We start from the raw sequence: 16124 nt of genomic DNA on the forward strand, positions 1-16124 counted from the left end.
AGGTCTTAAGGTTCATATAAATATTATTAATTATCTACGTCCCACCATGGATAAACAAAAGTTCGGACTAACGGCGAAGAAGGAAGAGGATTTTTCTGAGTGGTATGTACAAGTCATAACAAAGGGAGAGATGATCGACTACTATGCAATAAAGGGGTGCTATGTGATGCGTCCTCTCGGGCAGTTCGTTTGGAAATGCATCCACAAATGGTTTACCAAGAAGATCGAGGAACTTGGGGTTCAGGAGTGCTACTTCCCCATGCTGGTTCCGAAGTCGATGCTTGAAATGGAGAAAGACCATGTGGAAAACTTCTCTCCTGAGGTTGCATGGATCACAAAGTGTGGAAATCAGGTTTTGGAAGATCCTGTTGCAGTGCGACCCACCTCGGAGACAATAATATATCCATCATTTTCAAAATGGATAAGAAGTCACAGGGACCTTCCTCTCAAGCTGAACCAATGGTGCAGTGTACTTCGATGGGAGCTGCATGGGACGCTTCCATTCATAAGGGGAAAGGAGTTCCTGTGGCAGGAGGGGCACACGGCATTTTTGACGAGGAAGGAGTCGGATGAAGAGGTGTTGGCCATCCTAGACCTGTACTCCCAGATATACTCCGAGCTTCTCGCTGTTCCCGTGATAAAGGGGAGAAAGTCTGAGAATGAAAAGTTTGGTGGTGCTGATTATACCACGTCAATTGAGGCTTTTATTCCTGGGTCTGGCAGAGGAGTGCAAGCTGCAACATCGCACTCTCTTGGACAGAACTTTTCCAGGATGTTCGATATCAAGGCTGATACGGATGAAGGGTCTGAAAGTAGCAGCTTTGTCTATCAGAATTCCTGGGGGATAACAACAAGATCGATCGGAATTGCGGCGATGATACACTCGGACAACCTTGGGCTGGTACTCCCTCCAAGGGTAGCTATGACTCAGGTTGTTATTGTTCCATGTGGAATAACGACTGCATCGTCAAAGGATGATACCGAGAGTCTAAGGGCATACATCAATGGAGTGTGTGTTCAACTCAAGAACTCTGGAGTTCGTGTGCATCTTGACGATAGAAGTAATGTAACGGCTGGATTCAAATTCAACCACTGGGAAATAAGAGGTGTTCCACTAAGACTGGAGATTGGATTCAAGGATATGGCAAGCTCGGAGGCCTGCTTAGTAAGGAGAGACACCCGCGCCAAAAAGCAAGTGTCTGTAGAGGGTATTGCTCATACAGTAATGGAAGAAATTGACACGATGCACAACGATATGCTCGCCAGGGCTACCTCAGAGAGAGACAGCAGGATTTCTTATGTCAAGAGCTTTGAGGAGTTTATGTCTGCTCTTGACAATAAAAACATAATAATGGCACCATGGTGCGGCATCAGCGAGTGCGAGATTGAGATCAAGTCTAGAAGCACAAGGGCAGACCCTCGCAGCGATGTTGTTTCTACAGGGGCAAAAACCCTGTGTATTCCCTATGGATCAAAGCCCTGTGATGGGATGAAATGTATCAACTGTAACAGCCAGGCTGTGCATTATACCCTATTTGGAAGAAGTTATTAACCTGAAATCTTGGCTCTGTTGTGACTTTTGAATACAGAGAAGGAAATAAGAGGCTGAGAATACACTGCACTATCTTTAATCATACCGTAGTAGGTACAACAGGATGAGGCCGTCCGCTGGAGCTATTGGGCCCTTCCGAGTGCGATTCTATGTCCCAGAGTTTATCTTCCAGAAGAAGACAGTTTTCTGGGGTATGTTTTCTGGGAACTTCTCTACTAGCCACCTTCTTTTCCATTAAATCCTTAATTTCTTGATACGACACTGCATGAGATTTTGTAGAAGCAAGCTCGAAAGAAAAGTGTTCCAGAAAATGGATGGCAGATCCGTTGGTCCAGCCAAATCCAACCTGAGGTGCATACTCGCCCTTGTACCCAGAATCCCCGACTCTTTCGCAGTTATATTTTTCAAAGATCCCTCTCCTTGTCACATCGGAAATGGATGTGGAAACAGATATGTTTTCTAAGAGGGACCTTGCCAGATGCAATGCCATTTGCCGCTCGCCTATCCTTTCCAGGAAAAACGTCATTATATGCACAAGAGGGGGCCATACATTCGGATAATCCCACTGCTCGGGGCTGTTTTTGTTTTTAGATCCGCTTGCTGGCATTCCTCCAGGGTGTCCAAATATCTCTTCTGCAAAGGCATTCAAAATATCGTAAACAGTGATGTTCTTGTCTGGCGGAGGGCTGATTCCATAGCACATTGGCGCCAGATTTGAGAAGTAGAAGCCTGGTGATGTGTGCTTCTTTTTTTCGATATCGTAGTCGTTCCACACACCCTCCTCATCGCTCCATAGAACAGCATTGATTGCCCTGTACCTCTCCTCGCTTTTCTTCTTGAAGTCCTCGGCATTCTTTGACCTCTTGCCTTCAACTACTTCAAATAACTTCATTATTATAAGTTCGTTGGCATACATTATTGCATTCAAGTCTGCGGGAACCCTCTTAGAAGTTCTTATCGAGTCGAGCTCTCCACGAACACCTAACCATCTGGAGGAGTAATCCCATCCTGATTCCGCTCCAGCCTTAAGGTTTGAGTAAATGTCCTCTTCTCTTCTTCTATACACCTCGTCCTTACTTTTGTTATTTTCCGCCACCTTTCTGTCTTCACTATAGGACTCTGCCCTTGGCGTGCAGTCAGAAACCCTGTAAACATTAAGCACATATGACTTGCCATCTTTCTCGATCTCTTCCTTTCTGTAGTTCATGAAAAAGTTATACTCCATTACGGCTGCCTTCAGTCCCCTTTTTATAATCTCCTCCACCTCCTCTGTCCATGGAACGTGTCTATAAACGGTAAAGAGCATCATGCAGAAGTATGGAGGCTGGGTTCTGTTTAGGTAGTACGTTCTCGTTCCATTAGGGATGAATCCATACTTTTCTATTAAGAGAATGAAATTCTCGACCATGCCCACGGCAATTTTGTGCATCCCGCTTTTGACCAGGCCCTCTATTATCCAGTATGTATCCCAGTAGTAACACTCCTTAAATCTATCTCCAGGGATGACGAACGGATTCTTGACTTTTATCATAGTTGAGTAATATCCCTTATCCAAATCTCTCTGCTTTACATAGAGGTTCTTCCATGCATCATTAAGCTCTTTAGAAACTCTAACGAGGGTTTCTAAGCTTTGCTTGAACCCTTCACTTTCTCTCTGCGGATTGGGCTCTAATAGCCTTTCCTCAAGCCTACTCACATATTCCGGAACACCACTGAACATGCTCGCTTCAAGCTCTTCGTTATCCTTGGCAAAGATGAATTCCGATCCCGGCTCGATAGAATGCATCCCCACGAAATTCCAGAAATCCTCTTCGCTCCTAAAGAACTTGCCTTCAGATTCCATGCTTCTAAGCATTTCATCAATTTCCTCAGGAGGTTTCAAAAAGAGTTTGTCCACTAAGTATTTGCTGTCCTTGGTAATTTTGTTTTCGAATGCAGCCTCAAGCAACTTCCTGCTAACACAGGGATTGGTGTCCATCCTGGGCATCTTCGATGGCCTTTTTGCTGCATGTATGGTAAGAGGGACAAGAGTCCATCTCATCCACCAGGTGAAGTTCATGTTGTTTGGTGTAAAACACTTTGTTTTATATGTATGATTATCAAGATTGATATAGAGCGTTGATCTATAATTTTATTAAGATTGATATAAAGCGTTGATCTATAATTTCATCGTATATATATAATGGTGAAGTTTCTGATAGATTCCGAAATAATCCAAAAATGGAAGTGACCTATGTGATATTGCGCCACTGATGGAAAATATACGGTTTCTATGCCCGGACGAAGCGCATTTATTTTCAATTGGTGCAGCCCTTAAATGAAAGGAAGTTTTTTGTTGGGCATCTCTATAATGAGCTATCTCTTTGTGGTTTACCTGAAAGTCCGCGAGCTAAGACAGCTATCCAAGCCACCATCCAAGGTATACCTTAAGCTAACAACACTCGAGCAGGTAAAGAAAACCAAGGCGTATAACAGAGACAAGCTAATCATGTCGATCTTTGAGCTTACTCTTCTTCTTATGAGAGACCTTTATCTGATCAAAAGGGGAGTGCTTGAGAATGTGTACACCAAGCACTTTATGGGCAGCTGGTACGGAGATGCCTTGTTCTTGGTGGGATATGCTCATCTCCAGAGGCTTTTTGACCTCCCACTTGGAGTTATTTCGACGTTTTACATCGAGGCTAAGCATGGATTTAACAAGACAACACTCTCGACATTTTTGATGGATTTCCTGAAGATGTCACTTATAATCACGGTTCTATTCGGGCCTTTTTCTTATGTTTCAACAAACATCATCAAGAAGTACTATAAGACGTCTTTCTACATCTATCTGTGGGTCTTCATGGCTGTTTTCCAGATAGGGCTCGTCATCGTATATCCGATTGCCATTCAACCTCTGTTCAACAAGTTTGAGGAGATGGAGGAGTCCAATCTCAAGACAAAGATCGAGAAGTTGGCTGAAAGGGTTGGAATTTGTGCCAAGAAGATACTGGTAATGGATGCATCGAAGAGGTCTGGGCATTCTAATGCCTACTTCATAGGACTTACCAAGGAAAAAAGGATTGTGATATACGACACTTTGCTGAAACAAGTGGATGAGGAGGAAACTCTTGCTATTCTATGTCACGAGCTTGGACATTGGAAGCATAACCATGTTGTAAAGATGACATCCCTTGTCCTTCTCATCCAGCTGCTGTATCTGTATGTATTGAATGTTTCATTGAACTCCAAACTCTTTGGGGATGTTGTGTTAGGAAAAGATCTGCCGTTGCTGATAAGATGCATCTACTTCCTTATGGTAATTGGGGCCTTCAGTGTTCCCGTTGATGTGCTAAGGAATTTCATATCCAGGTACTTTGAAGCCCAGGCAGACAGGTTTTCTGTGTCACTTGGATATGGGAAAGAGCTTTCGTCTGGGCTGGTCAAGCTTTTCGAAAAGAACAGCAGCAACATGGAGCCGGATCCGCTTTATGCAGCAATTGTTCATACACATCCCACCGTGATTGAGAGAATCAAACTGATTGAGGATGAGATGAATAAAACCAAGTAGCTTTTTAAATGCTTAGTACCCGTATCCCCGGATGAAGACGCCGGAGACTCAGCCTGATCTGATGGGGCTGATAAGGTCTGCAGTGAACTCTCTGCATCGCTTGTCGTCATCAAGAAACATGAAGTCGAGATACTGCTACAAGAAGATGGCCCAGGAGCTAGACAAGATTGAAGGGCCTCTGCATTCATTGAGTAGTCTGAAGAGCATTAAGTGGGGCGGAGATAAGGTAATTGGTAAGATTCAGGAGTTTATAGATAAAAAAGTTGTAGAAAACATAAAGACAGAAAGCGACCTTGAAAGGTATCTAAATATCATTTCACCAGCTGCCTATGATGATGCGAAAAGAAGGTTGGTGGGTAGAAGCGTTGAAGACCATGGATGTAGGGATGGGCCCTGCTTGGGGGCCAAGGACTACGCTTGTAGAAGGAGAAAGTACATCCCGGGATATAGAACAGGGGGCTATGCGATAATGAAAGCGCTGTGGATAAGAGAAGGGGTTACTAAGCATGAGATAGCACAGATAGGAAGAAACTACTGCGATGCCGAGTTTGACTTTGTCTCCAGGCACTCAGCTTGGTCCTCCATGAAGACACTGGTTAAAAAGGGACTTGTATATAGAGAGGGAAGATCGAAATTTTATCTCACGGATGAGGGGAGAGAGCTGGCAACAACTATGTTTGCAAATACATCTGTTGTTGAGGAGGAGGAAGAGGTTACGCTTATAATAGATGCTAGGGAAATCAAGAATAGGAGATCCAGGCTATTTTTCCAAGAATACTTTGAGTTGAGGCAGGTTAAGCACGAAACCAGGGTTCTCGAGGCTGGGGACTTTCTCTGGGTTAGGGGTGAGAGGGTATGCAGCTCGATAATAGAAAGGAAAAGAGGAAGCGACTTTGTGAGCAGCATAATGGATGGAAGGTTTAAGGAGCAAAAGAATAGGTTAAGAAATAGCGGGATAAGAAGAATTTTCTATGTTGTAGAAGGGTTGAAGAACATCCATATGCAGAAGGTGGGGAAGGAGCTTGTGATGTCGTGCTTGACTGCAACGAAACTGGAGGGGTTTATTGTTATAGAGACAAGGGACATAGTCCAGACAAGCTCCGTCATTCATATGATAGATCGTGAAGTGAGAGGAGAGTGCGAAAAAAAGGCAAAGGCCATGGAAGGAACAGAAGACCACAGGGAACGTGATGGCCACCTAAATATCAGTATGAATGTGGGCGAGGAGACGGAGATGAGCTATGGAAGCTTTATTGATAGGAGCTCCAAGGGAAAAGGAAGGACCTTGACCTACCTCCTTTATATGTCTCTGCTTTCAATCAAAGGAATGGGCCACAGGAGGGCTTATGCACTCGCTGAACACTACAAAACAATCGGGGAGCTGATCAGGAGGCTAGAAGTTGATGGGAGAGATAAGCTCTATGGCTTTGAAGTGGATGGAAGGAAGATACCCAGGAGGAGTGCTAACAGCGTAATAGAGTTTTTTCTGGAGTAGCGGAGAGGTTCATAATTGGAAATATTTTGGTCCCAGAATGGCTGGAATCAGCGAGAAACTGAAGGGATTGAAGTTTATGCAAAAAGCAGAGAGGAAAAAGAATGATGATTGTGAGGTGTCGTTTTCGACGTATTTCTGTAGAAAGGGGGTCTTCAGCTATAACAACAAGCAGAAGATCCACGAGCAAGAGGATGAGATTCAGAAGAAGGCCAAGAGCTGAGATGCTTTGTGCTAGTATCATCTACCCATTAAACATGTATGCTTCTTATATGTCTACTTTATTGCTGAGCCCCTCCTGCGCTATTTCAAATGAATGAGGACGGAGTGAATATAAAGGAGCTGATAAGCGCTAGGTTCCAAAACCCGAAGTTTGTCTACGACGGGAAGAGGATGAGGGTTCTGCAGGAAAGGAAAGTAGTTGACTACACCTCGGGGATTTGCATCCAAAGGGTCAAAAGGAGACTTAGTCCGCTCCAAGTCAATACAAGCTTTGATCTGTCTCCTCAGATTCTCAACTTGAAATCTCCTGAGTTATGCTATAACGACATATCCAGCTTGTTTACCACGAAGATCGAGCATGTCAGCGTCAATAAGGTCAAATGCCCTGTAAACATTGTTAGGTGGACTCCTGATGGGAGAAGGCTTATGAGTGGCACGGCAACGGGCGAGTTTACGCTTTGGAACGGATATGGATGCAACTTTGAAACCATCCTCCAAGCACATGAGTCTCCTGTTAGGGGAATGGAATGGTCGCCCTCGGGCTTATTCTTGATATCCTCCGACAACTTTGGAATAATTAAGTATTGGCATCCATCGATGAATAACATACAGATAATACAAGGGCACACCGAGGCAGTTCGGGATCTCTCGTTTTCCCATAACGATAGTAAGTTCTGTTCAGCCTCTGATGACTCTACAATAAAGATTTGGGACTCGATAGAAGCAAAAGAGGAGTCTGTCCTCAGAGGACATAACTGGGATGTAAGGGCAGCACAGTGGCACAAGTACAAGTCGCTGATAGCTAGTGCTGGAAAAGATAACCTTGTCAAAATGTGGGACCCGCGGACTGCAGAGGAGCTATGCACCCTACATCATCATAAGAACACAATACTGGCCTTAAAGTGGATGGGCGACGAGAACTATCTTCTTACGGGGGGAAAAGATCAGGTGATAAAGATGGTAGACATTCGAACAATGACTGACGTGTTTACCTACAAGAATCACAAGAAAGAGGTTACATCGATAGGGACACATCCGTGCATTCCAGACATATTTGTTAGCGGAGGTACAGAGGGGGGGATTTACTTTTGGCAGGCGTATACCCAAGTGCCGTTAGAAGTTATTGAAGAAGGGCATGAAGGCACGGTGTGGTCGCTGGATTACCATCCAGTAGGGCATATTCTGGCGTCAGGATCTGTGGACCAAAGTGTGAGGTTCTGGGTCAGGCCCAGGCCTGATGAGAATAACGAGCCCGCCGTCGGAGGATTTGTCGACGAAGAAAACGATTCCGATGGTGGAGCAATACCAGGGCTTTAGTGAAGGATATATTCTGCGGAATGCTTGCAAGGACCCACCTGGACATTGTCCATTACTAAATATATCTTTTCTTCTATGTTTATCGAAGAAAGTTGAATAATTACAATTGAGAAAAATAAAAACAAATCCTGAATGATTGCCGAGCACGAATACGACTTTGTTATTCTTGGAACAGGACTGGTTGAGTGTGCAGTTGGGTGCATCCTGGCTCGAAAGAATAAAAGGGTTATTCTATTGGATAGGAACCCGATGTATGGATCGGATTTTGCGACACTTAGGTATACAGAACTGGAGACATACTTCCAAAGCCCAAGTATTGCTCCAGAGCTGGAGGTCTATGACACCGAGTTTTCTATTGACCTGACGCCGAAGTTGTTTCTTGCAGACAGCAAGATGCTGAAGATGCTGGTTAGATACGGCATAGATGAATACCTGGAGTTCTGCAGAATTCCCGGGTCTTTTTTGTGGAGGAAGAAACTGCACCCTGTTCCTACAAACGAGGCTCAGTCCATGACAACAGGACTGATAGGGATATGGCAGAAGCCGAAGGTTATGAGATTTTTCTGGAACGTAAGAGACTATGCTAGGGAGGCGGCGAAAGGAAAGGCCTACAAATTCAAGGATACCATGAGGGAAGAATTCAAGGAATATGGGCTTACGGAGGAGTCGATGGAGCTTATAGGCCATGGAATAGCCCTGAATCTCGACGACTCGTATCTGGACAGACATCCGAAGGAAACGTTTGATAAGATTGTAACGTATGTGAGGTCGATCATATGCTATGAAAACTCGATGGAGTCTCCGTATTTATACCCAAGGTATGGACTTTCCGAGATTGCACAGGGATTTGCCAGGAGCTGCTGCACGAAGGGAGGAGAGATAATGATAAATGCAGAGATATTGGAGGTGAACGAAAAAAACGTGGAGGTGTTGGTCCGAGAGCCTGTTAACAAGAATGTTTTGAGAATTAAGGCGGGGAAGATAATTTCTGGACAGTCCTATTTCCAGAGAAGCACGCTACTGTATGAGATCATAAGGGGAATATGTATAATAAGAGGAGATCCCGTTTGTGTAACAAGAGGAGCCTCCTCGGCACAGATAATCTTTTTGAAAGAAGAGTTGAAAAGGAGGAATGACATCTTTGTTGTGGTGCTGGGATCTGAAGAGAAGTCGACGCCTGAAGGCTACAAGGTGGCGATTATAAGCACGGTAAAGGAAACCAGCGACCCCGAGAATGAGATAAAGGTCGTTCTAGAGAAGCTGGGGGATATCGTAAGATACTTTGTTGATGTGAAGCCAGTATACCGGGCAGAGGATACGGAAAACGTAATTTTTACAAAAGGCGTAGATGAATCGCCTCATTTTGAAGATATTTACGAAGAGATAGAAGGAATTTGCAAAAAGCTGAATGTTTTCGATTAGCCGGCAGTCAGGGCCCTCCACTTCGAAATTACTAATCTTTTGTGCTGTACAAGGCCTACAACATATCGATTTCACGGAGCCCTTATGGAAGTAAGGACAGGGATGATAAGCAAGGCCCTTTCGTCCTGTTACTTGAAGACCAATAAAACATCGGTTGTATGCAGCATACATTTTGAGCAGAAGGGTGAAACAGAGCCGCAAGTTGAGGTGGTTTTTTCGGAAGTGGTTCCTTTGTGGACTCACTCACCTGCTAGCTCAATTGTCAAGTCACTGTTTTCAACAAAGGTGCGGTCTACGAGAATCAAGGTCTTTTTTCATACCGTCAAGCATGGGAGTGATTTGTTTTCGTGCCTTGTCAATTCGTTTTCGATATGCGGGATGCTGTCTGGTGTTGGGATGGTCGACACTGTCTGCTCCAGCACGGTATATGCCGGTAAAAACGGCATCACACTTACGGATGATCAGGGGCTACTTCCCTTGCACATGGCATACATGATCCATAAGAAGAAAGTTGCACAGATACATTTTGATGGTTGTTTGGACTCCAACCTCATAGCCAAGGGCGCTGAGGAGCTTGTCCGTGCATGCATTGAGCAAGGCAGCTTGCTGAAGTTGAAAATAGAAGAGATTGTGAAAGGTAGGACGAGCATGTGATGTTTTTCTTAGTGATGGATTTGTCTCAGATCTTAATGCAATGAAATGAAGAGGCCTTTGGATCCCCAAGATGAGCTTAAAGGAGTTGGAGAAGAAAGAAGGAGCCATACAGAGAAGAAAAATTTTTGTTGTGGTTGGAATGGCAGGAAGTGGAAAGACAACCTTCTGCCAGAGGCTATACTCATGGATCTCTCAGGACGAATGCAGAATAGATGCAGCAACTGGGCTGAATGCATCTATATACTCAATCAACCTAGATCCTGCCGTTGTGAATGCAAAGATGCCATTGAATCTTGACATAAGGGATGTTGTGGACTACCATGAAACCATGGAGAAGTATGAGTTGGGGCCGAATGGGGGAATTACAACATGTCTGAATCTATTTCTCTTGAATATCGGGACATACATTGACAGGATAGTGGAAGAGTATGTTATTGTAGACACACCTGGCCAAATCGAGGCATTTACATGGTCATCCCCCGGATATGTGCTAATAGAAACACTCAAGACCATTGGAGATGTTATTCTCGTATATACGGTTGACTCCCTGTCTTCCCACAAGCATGCTGTGTTCATGTCAAACATGATGTATGCAGCTTCCCTGATGTGCAGATATGAAGTTGAAACGCTCTGTCTCTTCAACAAAAAGGATTTGTCTGGGAGCGAACTCCTCGAGGAATGGATCTCGGACTATGAGAAATTCCGGGAGTCGTTGAATGAGGACGACATGTTTTCTCCTGTTTTGGGCTCAATGGCCCTCCATTTCGAGGAGTTTTACAATTCGATAAGAACGGTATCTGTTTCCTCGTATACGGGATACGGGAAATCGGACTTTTTTGGTGCTGTTGATCAGATGCTTGACGAGAAGTACTTGAGGAAATAAATTTGGATGGAATACAAAGCTTTAGGACGTGGGAGTTAGCCTAGTTGATTTCAAAGCCAAATTTTCGTAATTTGGGATCCCCCAGTAGTCTATGAAGGCCCGAGACAGAAGAAACAGAACCAAAATGAAGAGTATCGGCAGTATTGCCAGGATCAAGGAATCTAAGTTGCCATACTCTCTGCCCCATGGGCCCTATGTGGTGGTTTCGGTTGTTTCACTGGGAAGGGAGTGTGAAGGTTATTTTGATAAGTATTTGCATGGAAACGGCGGCCTGTTCTATTCCGAAGAATGTAAGATGAACTTCTTGTTCAAACGAACTGATGAGCTTAGCGAGTTTCAGCTAGGATATGTTTGTAGAGTAAGCGATATAGTGGTATTTTTTATCGACTCCAACGAAATAGACGGCAGTAAGCTTAAAATAATCAAGAAGTTTATTCCAAGCTGTCTGTTTTGCATATCGACCCAAAGTCTAAGGGATGCAGCCAAGAAGTTTGTTCGGAGGCATTTCCCGAAGGAGCGAATAGTCGAGATAGGCGGGCTAATGGATGCCTTGAGCAATGTAAGGATTAAGAACACGTCGGTCTGCAGAAGACCATATATTGTGCCGAGCAATGCATACTCAGACGGGGAGTATTTTTATGTCGAAGGTTTTTTAAAGCATGGATTTCTAAGCGACAAAGTGATTGTCAACGGACAGTATGAGATGACGATTGAGGAGGTTTTTGCAGATAGGGCATACAAAGGAGAAGATCTACGCGTGAGCATTGATGCCGGAGGCACTTTTTTCTCCGAGGCAGAGGAGGCAGATGGGGAATGTGATGAGGAGTCCCTAATGTCTGCTTGTGACTCGGATGATCCAAAGGAAAACGACGAGGATGACGAATCTGCTCTTGATGATGAGTCTTCTGCTGGCGACCAACCTTCGCTAATAGACAAGTATTCTGAGTACAGAGGAATAAGAAATCTTTCAACATGCAGCTTCAGGTCGTATAGTTTCCCTGAGCATTACAAGAGCCTTGTGTTTTTTGATGACTCTAGAAGGGCTGAAAAACTGGTTGTTGGAAAAGACAGCGTTATGCCTGATGGGCAGATGGTCAGGATAAAGCTTAAGTACGAGGGCCTTATTGAGGAGCAGATATATGTGGTTTTCGGATGCTATGAGTATGAAGACAGGAAAACAATACACAACTTTCACTTTGAAGGAGAGGTACCCTTAAAAGAAGAAAGCATGGTAGTTGACCTGGGGCATAAGATTGTTGACATATGCCCAATGATTACAAAAAACCTTAACCAGAAGGTTTTTAAAAGACAGAAAGAGCTCGAATCTGGTGTCATAAGCTTCATTGGGCCGATATCATTTGGTTTGTCTAGAGTGCTTATATATAGAAAATCTGCTCTAAGGGAGTTGTCTGCAACCACGCTTGCTTCTGTTGGGATGAATGGATTTATGGGAGACAGAGTTATTTTTGAGGAGGCGGTGCTCCAGGGAATTCCATTCAAGAACAAGAAGAGATACAGCCTTGTTAAGCGGATGTTTAACAGCAAAGAAGAGGTCATGTACTTCCGGAACATCCAGATCTACATGAGAAACAGAAAGATCACTGGATTCATCAAGAAGCCGATAGGGACAAAAGGGACATTCAAAGGATACTTTTCACAGCCTATAAAGTCGGGGGACAAGGTGATGATGTCTCTATACAAGAGGGTTTTTTTGGAAAATCAATAAATACAACAGCCTTAACTGTACTTAAGCTTTTAGTTTTCACTTCCCTGAATGAAGACATATATCAGGGAAAGGAGATTGGGAGAGGGGACGTACGCCGTGATATACCTAGGATACAGGGCCCTTCCTCAGGATAAACCTCTTGTAAGTTCGGGCACGAGAATAGAAGATGTTCCTGTGGCAATAAAGAAGATAAAGCCGACCAAATACACACAAGGGCATGAGATAAGTGCCATAAGGGAAATCAAATCTCTGAAGAGGATAGATAGTAAGTATGTTGTCAGGCTGATAGATACCTTTGTATATGACAAGTGTGTCCATATAGTGCTGGAGTATGTCGAGACTAATCTTGAGAATGTGATACGGAATTCAGATAAAATCATCATGCCTGGAGACATCAAGGCATGGATATTGATGGTGCTAAGGGGAGTTTATGAGTGCCACAGGCTATTTATAATCCACCGGGACATCAAGCCAAACAATATACTTATTACGTCTGAAGGTATGGTTAAGCTGGCTGACTTTGGACTTACCAGGGGGATAGGAAACCGGATGACACCGCAGGCCGTAACTAGATGGTATAGAGCGCCAGAGCTTCTCATGGGGTCTCGAGACTATGGAAGTCCCGTTGATATGTGGTCTGTCGGATGTGTGTTTGCAGAACTGTTTTTAAGAGTTCCCCTGTTTGCAGGAGATACAGACATCCAGCAGCTGGATATGATCTTTAGGGCCCTTGGAACGCCTGTGGAAAGGGAGTGGCCGGGAGTTTCCACTTTACCCGAGTTTCTTGATTTTCAACAATATCCTAAGGCATCTTTGAATGGCCTATTTTCTGCAGCATCTTCTGATGCATTGGACCTGCTGGAAAAGCTCCTTACTTTGAATCCGTGCAATAGAATCAGCTGCGATGATGCTATAAAGCATCCCTATTTCAAGTCGTCACCTCCGCCCACACCCATAGGAAAACTTCCTGTGTGAGCAAAGATTTTTGGAAGACAGAGACTGTAATGGCCGTATCAATGCGGTCTCTATCCCCGTCTAATGAATTCTAAGGTTTCGTCGATTTAATTGCGTTTTGACTAAAAAACAAAAAGCCCTTCAAATATATATGCACTCAAGAGATTTTGCATCCCAAGCTATGCATCAGGCGGGCAAGCAATTTCCAAAAGCTTTTGAAAGCCAGAGGAAGCCAAAGATGAAAATCCCGGACTTTCCGTCTGAGCTTGAGAAGGACCAGGAGTCTTTCTTTTCTTTTGACACATCGATTCAGCCTCCGCCGCTTAGCACGACAAACTGCTTCATTACGGAGACAACAAACACAGATCCTAACTTGCTACGATCCACGATGTACACTCTTCCCACGGACACAGACACATTTGAGTCTATGGAGATTCCCTTCGGACTTGTTCTCAATCCTTTCAACCAGAAGGCCATGGCTACGGAGCTGGACAAAAACATTTCGGTAAGATGCTGGCAATGCCAAAGCTATGTTAATATTTTCACCAGGATCGAAGGAAGTGTCTTCTACTGTAATATCTGCAATTCCAAGAACCAGGCAAGAGAAGGAATAAGTAATGAGATTACAAGATACTCCACAATAGAATATGTCGACAGGACGAGAGGCGGTAAGGAGGAGAAGTCTGAGTTAGGAAATGTAGTTTCTGAAGGTTTGTTCAGGACTACGGTGGTTCATGGTCCGGCGTTTGTTTTTGGAATTGACATCACTGTCCCAACACTAATGGACCGTGCATTCAAGGCAATAGGGCGTCTTATCAAAGACGAGAACTTCCAGTTCCTGTTTAAGAAGATAGGGATGGTCTTGTTTTCTGACACTGTTTCGCTAATCAAGCCGTCTAGCGGAGTGATCACCGAAGTTCTATTGCCTGACAGATTTCAGCTTCCATTCATCTCTCCCGAGTTCTTAATGGATGTTGAAGATGAAAAGCTGATGAAGTTATTGGTGGATTATGTTTCAAGGATACCCGTTGGCAAAGGAAAGCCCAAGAGCGGCGTCGGCGACTGCCTAAAGATTGCTGTTTCCATAGCAGGATACTGTAAAGGGTCGAAGGTGGCTGTCTTTACTAATGTTCAGGATATTCTGGAGCACGAGGAGATATCGAAGCAACTCATTGAGGTAGGATGCTCACTAAATGTCTTTTCAACACAAAAAACATCGGCCGCTAGACTCTGTGCTTCTACAGCAGGCAGAAGCTTCGTATATACACCCGAATCCCTTACAAGACTGGAGTCTGATTTGGTGAGTCTGGGAATCACGAAAAGTTCGTACAAAGTGCGGGTTGAGGCAAAGACGTCTGATGCCGTAAGGAAGCTGGGGTTTTACGGAAATACTGTTTTTGAGCATCTTGGGTTCCAGGACTTTGCACAGATGGACGATAAGACTACACTTGGGATGACCTTTTCTCTAGAAGAGCCTCTTCAGAATAAGTCCAAAGTGTATATCCAGGTGATACTGAATTTCTACTGCTTTGATGGTTCAAGCAGGACTCTTGTGATGAACTCCAGCTTTGAAGCATCCTCGAGAATCTCTGAGGTTTATGCAAGCCTCAGCTTTGACACTCTAGCATGTATATATGCAAAATACATCGCAATGGATGAAAGCGTTGTCAAGGAACACTGTAAGAAGGTTGAAAGCACCATTAGTCGATCTCTTAAGTACTACAGAAACAGCTGCTGCAAAGAGGCATCCAGCTCCCAATTTGTTCTTCCGGAATCCATTAAGCTGATTCCTCTGATATACCAGGCTATGCTGAAGAATAGCTGCTTTTCCAATGACATAAATATTGAGTGTGTGTCCCGAATAACAGGCTTCACCGTCGAGCAAAACCTCAGGTTTTTTTATCCGCGTCTGTTTGCGTTTACCGATTTCTATATAGACAAGTCTCTAGAGAAGGTCAAGGCACTGAAGCTCACCGGTGAGTCGCTCAATTCAGAGGAGATCTATGTTTTGGATAATTCGCAAAAGATATACATTTATATAGGAAAGGATGTGGATGCGTCCCTAAAGGAAGCCATATTTACAGATAAGACAGAGGAAAACGAGATCTTGCACAGAATGATTGATGAGTTCTACTCCTACTATGATAGTGAGCTACCTGTCGTGTTCGTGGAAGAAGGAAAGGGAGGGTCTGAAGTTGAATTTATCGGATATCTGGTCGAAGACAGACTCAACAACATACCATCCTATCCGGATTACATATGCGAGCTCCACTTCAAGGTCAAAAGTGCTTGAGAAGAATAGCTTCTCTGTCTGGTGAAGAGAGGGGATATTAAAAACTATGGGATAGCCTT

At 44.1% G+C, this 16124-nt stretch overlaps 12 protein-coding genes across 12 annotated transcripts; 11 read left to right on the top strand and 1 right to left on the bottom strand.

Moving 5' to 3' along the window:
• Nucleotides 1-46: 46 nt before the first annotated feature.
• ECU02_1360 (uncharacterized protein) lies at nt 47-1552 on the top strand (the record flags this gene model as incomplete). Its single annotated transcript, NM_001040850.2, has 1 exon — nt 47-1552. The coding sequence occupies one exon, from the start codon at nt 47-49 to the stop codon at nt 1550-1552; it is 1506 nt and encodes a 501-aa protein (NP_584661.2).
• Nucleotides 1553-1631: 79 nt separating this feature from the next.
• Nucleotides 1632-3611, bottom strand: ECU02_1370 (alpha alpha trehalase precursor; the record flags this gene model as incomplete). Its single annotated transcript, NM_001040851.1, has 1 exon — nt 1632-3611. One exon carries the CDS (start codon nt 3609-3611, stop codon nt 1632-1634), a length of 1980 nt encoding a protein of 659 aa, NP_584662.1.
• Nucleotides 3612-3869: 258 nt separating this feature from the next.
• ECU02_1380 (CAAX prenyl protease 1) lies at nt 3870-5102 on the top strand (the record flags this gene model as incomplete). The annotated part of the gene is made up of 1 exon (NM_001040852.1): nt 3870-5102. One exon carries the CDS (start codon nt 3870-3872, stop codon nt 5100-5102), a length of 1233 nt encoding a protein of 410 aa, NP_584663.1.
• A 31-nt stretch (nt 5103-5133) lies between these two features.
• On the top strand, nt 5134-6597 carry ECU02_1390 (uncharacterized protein; the record flags this gene model as incomplete). Its single annotated transcript, NM_001040853.1, has 1 exon — nt 5134-6597. One exon carries the CDS (start codon nt 5134-5136, stop codon nt 6595-6597), a length of 1464 nt encoding a protein of 487 aa, NP_584664.1.
• Nucleotides 6598-6634: 37 nt separating this feature from the next.
• On the top strand, nt 6635-6817 carry ECU02_1395 (uncharacterized protein; the record flags this gene model as incomplete). The annotated part of the gene is made up of 1 exon (NM_001415544.1): nt 6635-6817. One exon carries the CDS (start codon nt 6635-6637, stop codon nt 6815-6817), a length of 183 nt encoding a protein of 60 aa, NP_001402471.1.
• An 89-nt stretch (nt 6818-6906) lies between these two features.
• On the top strand, nt 6907-8133 carry ECU02_1400 (uncharacterized protein; the record flags this gene model as incomplete). Its single annotated transcript, NM_001040854.1, has 1 exon — nt 6907-8133. One exon carries the CDS (start codon nt 6907-6909, stop codon nt 8131-8133), a length of 1227 nt encoding a protein of 408 aa, NP_584665.1.
• Nucleotides 8134-8265: 132 nt separating this feature from the next.
• On the top strand, nt 8266-9555 carry ECU02_1410 (RAB protein geranylgeranyltransferase subunit A; the record flags this gene model as incomplete). The annotated part of the gene is made up of 1 exon (NM_001040855.1): nt 8266-9555. The coding sequence occupies one exon, from the start codon at nt 8266-8268 to the stop codon at nt 9553-9555; it is 1290 nt and encodes a 429-aa protein (NP_584666.1).
• Nucleotides 9556-9639: 84 nt separating this feature from the next.
• On the top strand, nt 9640-10209 carry ECU02_1420 (uncharacterized protein; the record flags this gene model as incomplete). The annotated part of the gene is made up of 1 exon (NM_001040856.1): nt 9640-10209. The coding sequence occupies one exon, from the start codon at nt 9640-9642 to the stop codon at nt 10207-10209; it is 570 nt and encodes a 189-aa protein (NP_584667.1).
• A 70-nt stretch (nt 10210-10279) lies between these two features.
• Nucleotides 10280-11092, top strand: ECU02_1430 (uncharacterized protein; the record flags this gene model as incomplete). Its single annotated transcript, NM_001040857.1, has 1 exon — nt 10280-11092. One exon carries the CDS (start codon nt 10280-10282, stop codon nt 11090-11092), a length of 813 nt encoding a protein of 270 aa, NP_584668.1.
• Nucleotides 11093-11183: 91 nt separating this feature from the next.
• ECU02_1440 (uncharacterized protein) lies at nt 11184-12818 on the top strand (the record flags this gene model as incomplete). Its single annotated transcript, NM_001040858.1, has 1 exon — nt 11184-12818. The coding sequence occupies one exon, from the start codon at nt 11184-11186 to the stop codon at nt 12816-12818; it is 1635 nt and encodes a 544-aa protein (NP_584669.1).
• A 48-nt stretch (nt 12819-12866) lies between these two features.
• Nucleotides 12867-13793, top strand: ECU02_1450 (uncharacterized protein; the record flags this gene model as incomplete). The annotated part of the gene is made up of 1 exon (NM_001040859.1): nt 12867-13793. The coding sequence occupies one exon, from the start codon at nt 12867-12869 to the stop codon at nt 13791-13793; it is 927 nt and encodes a 308-aa protein (NP_584670.1).
• A 130-nt stretch (nt 13794-13923) lies between these two features.
• ECU02_1460 (uncharacterized protein) lies at nt 13924-16065 on the top strand (the record flags this gene model as incomplete). The annotated part of the gene is made up of 1 exon (NM_001040860.1): nt 13924-16065. One exon carries the CDS (start codon nt 13924-13926, stop codon nt 16063-16065), a length of 2142 nt encoding a protein of 713 aa, NP_584671.1.
• Nucleotides 16066-16124: the final 59 nt, after the last annotated feature.

This window comes from Encephalitozoon cuniculi, chromosome II (genome assembly GCF_000091225.2).
Source record: "Encephalitozoon cuniculi GB-M1 chromosome II, complete sequence".
In the NCBI taxonomy this organism is placed as follows: Eukaryota; Fungi; Microsporidia; family Unikaryonidae; genus Encephalitozoon; species Encephalitozoon cuniculi.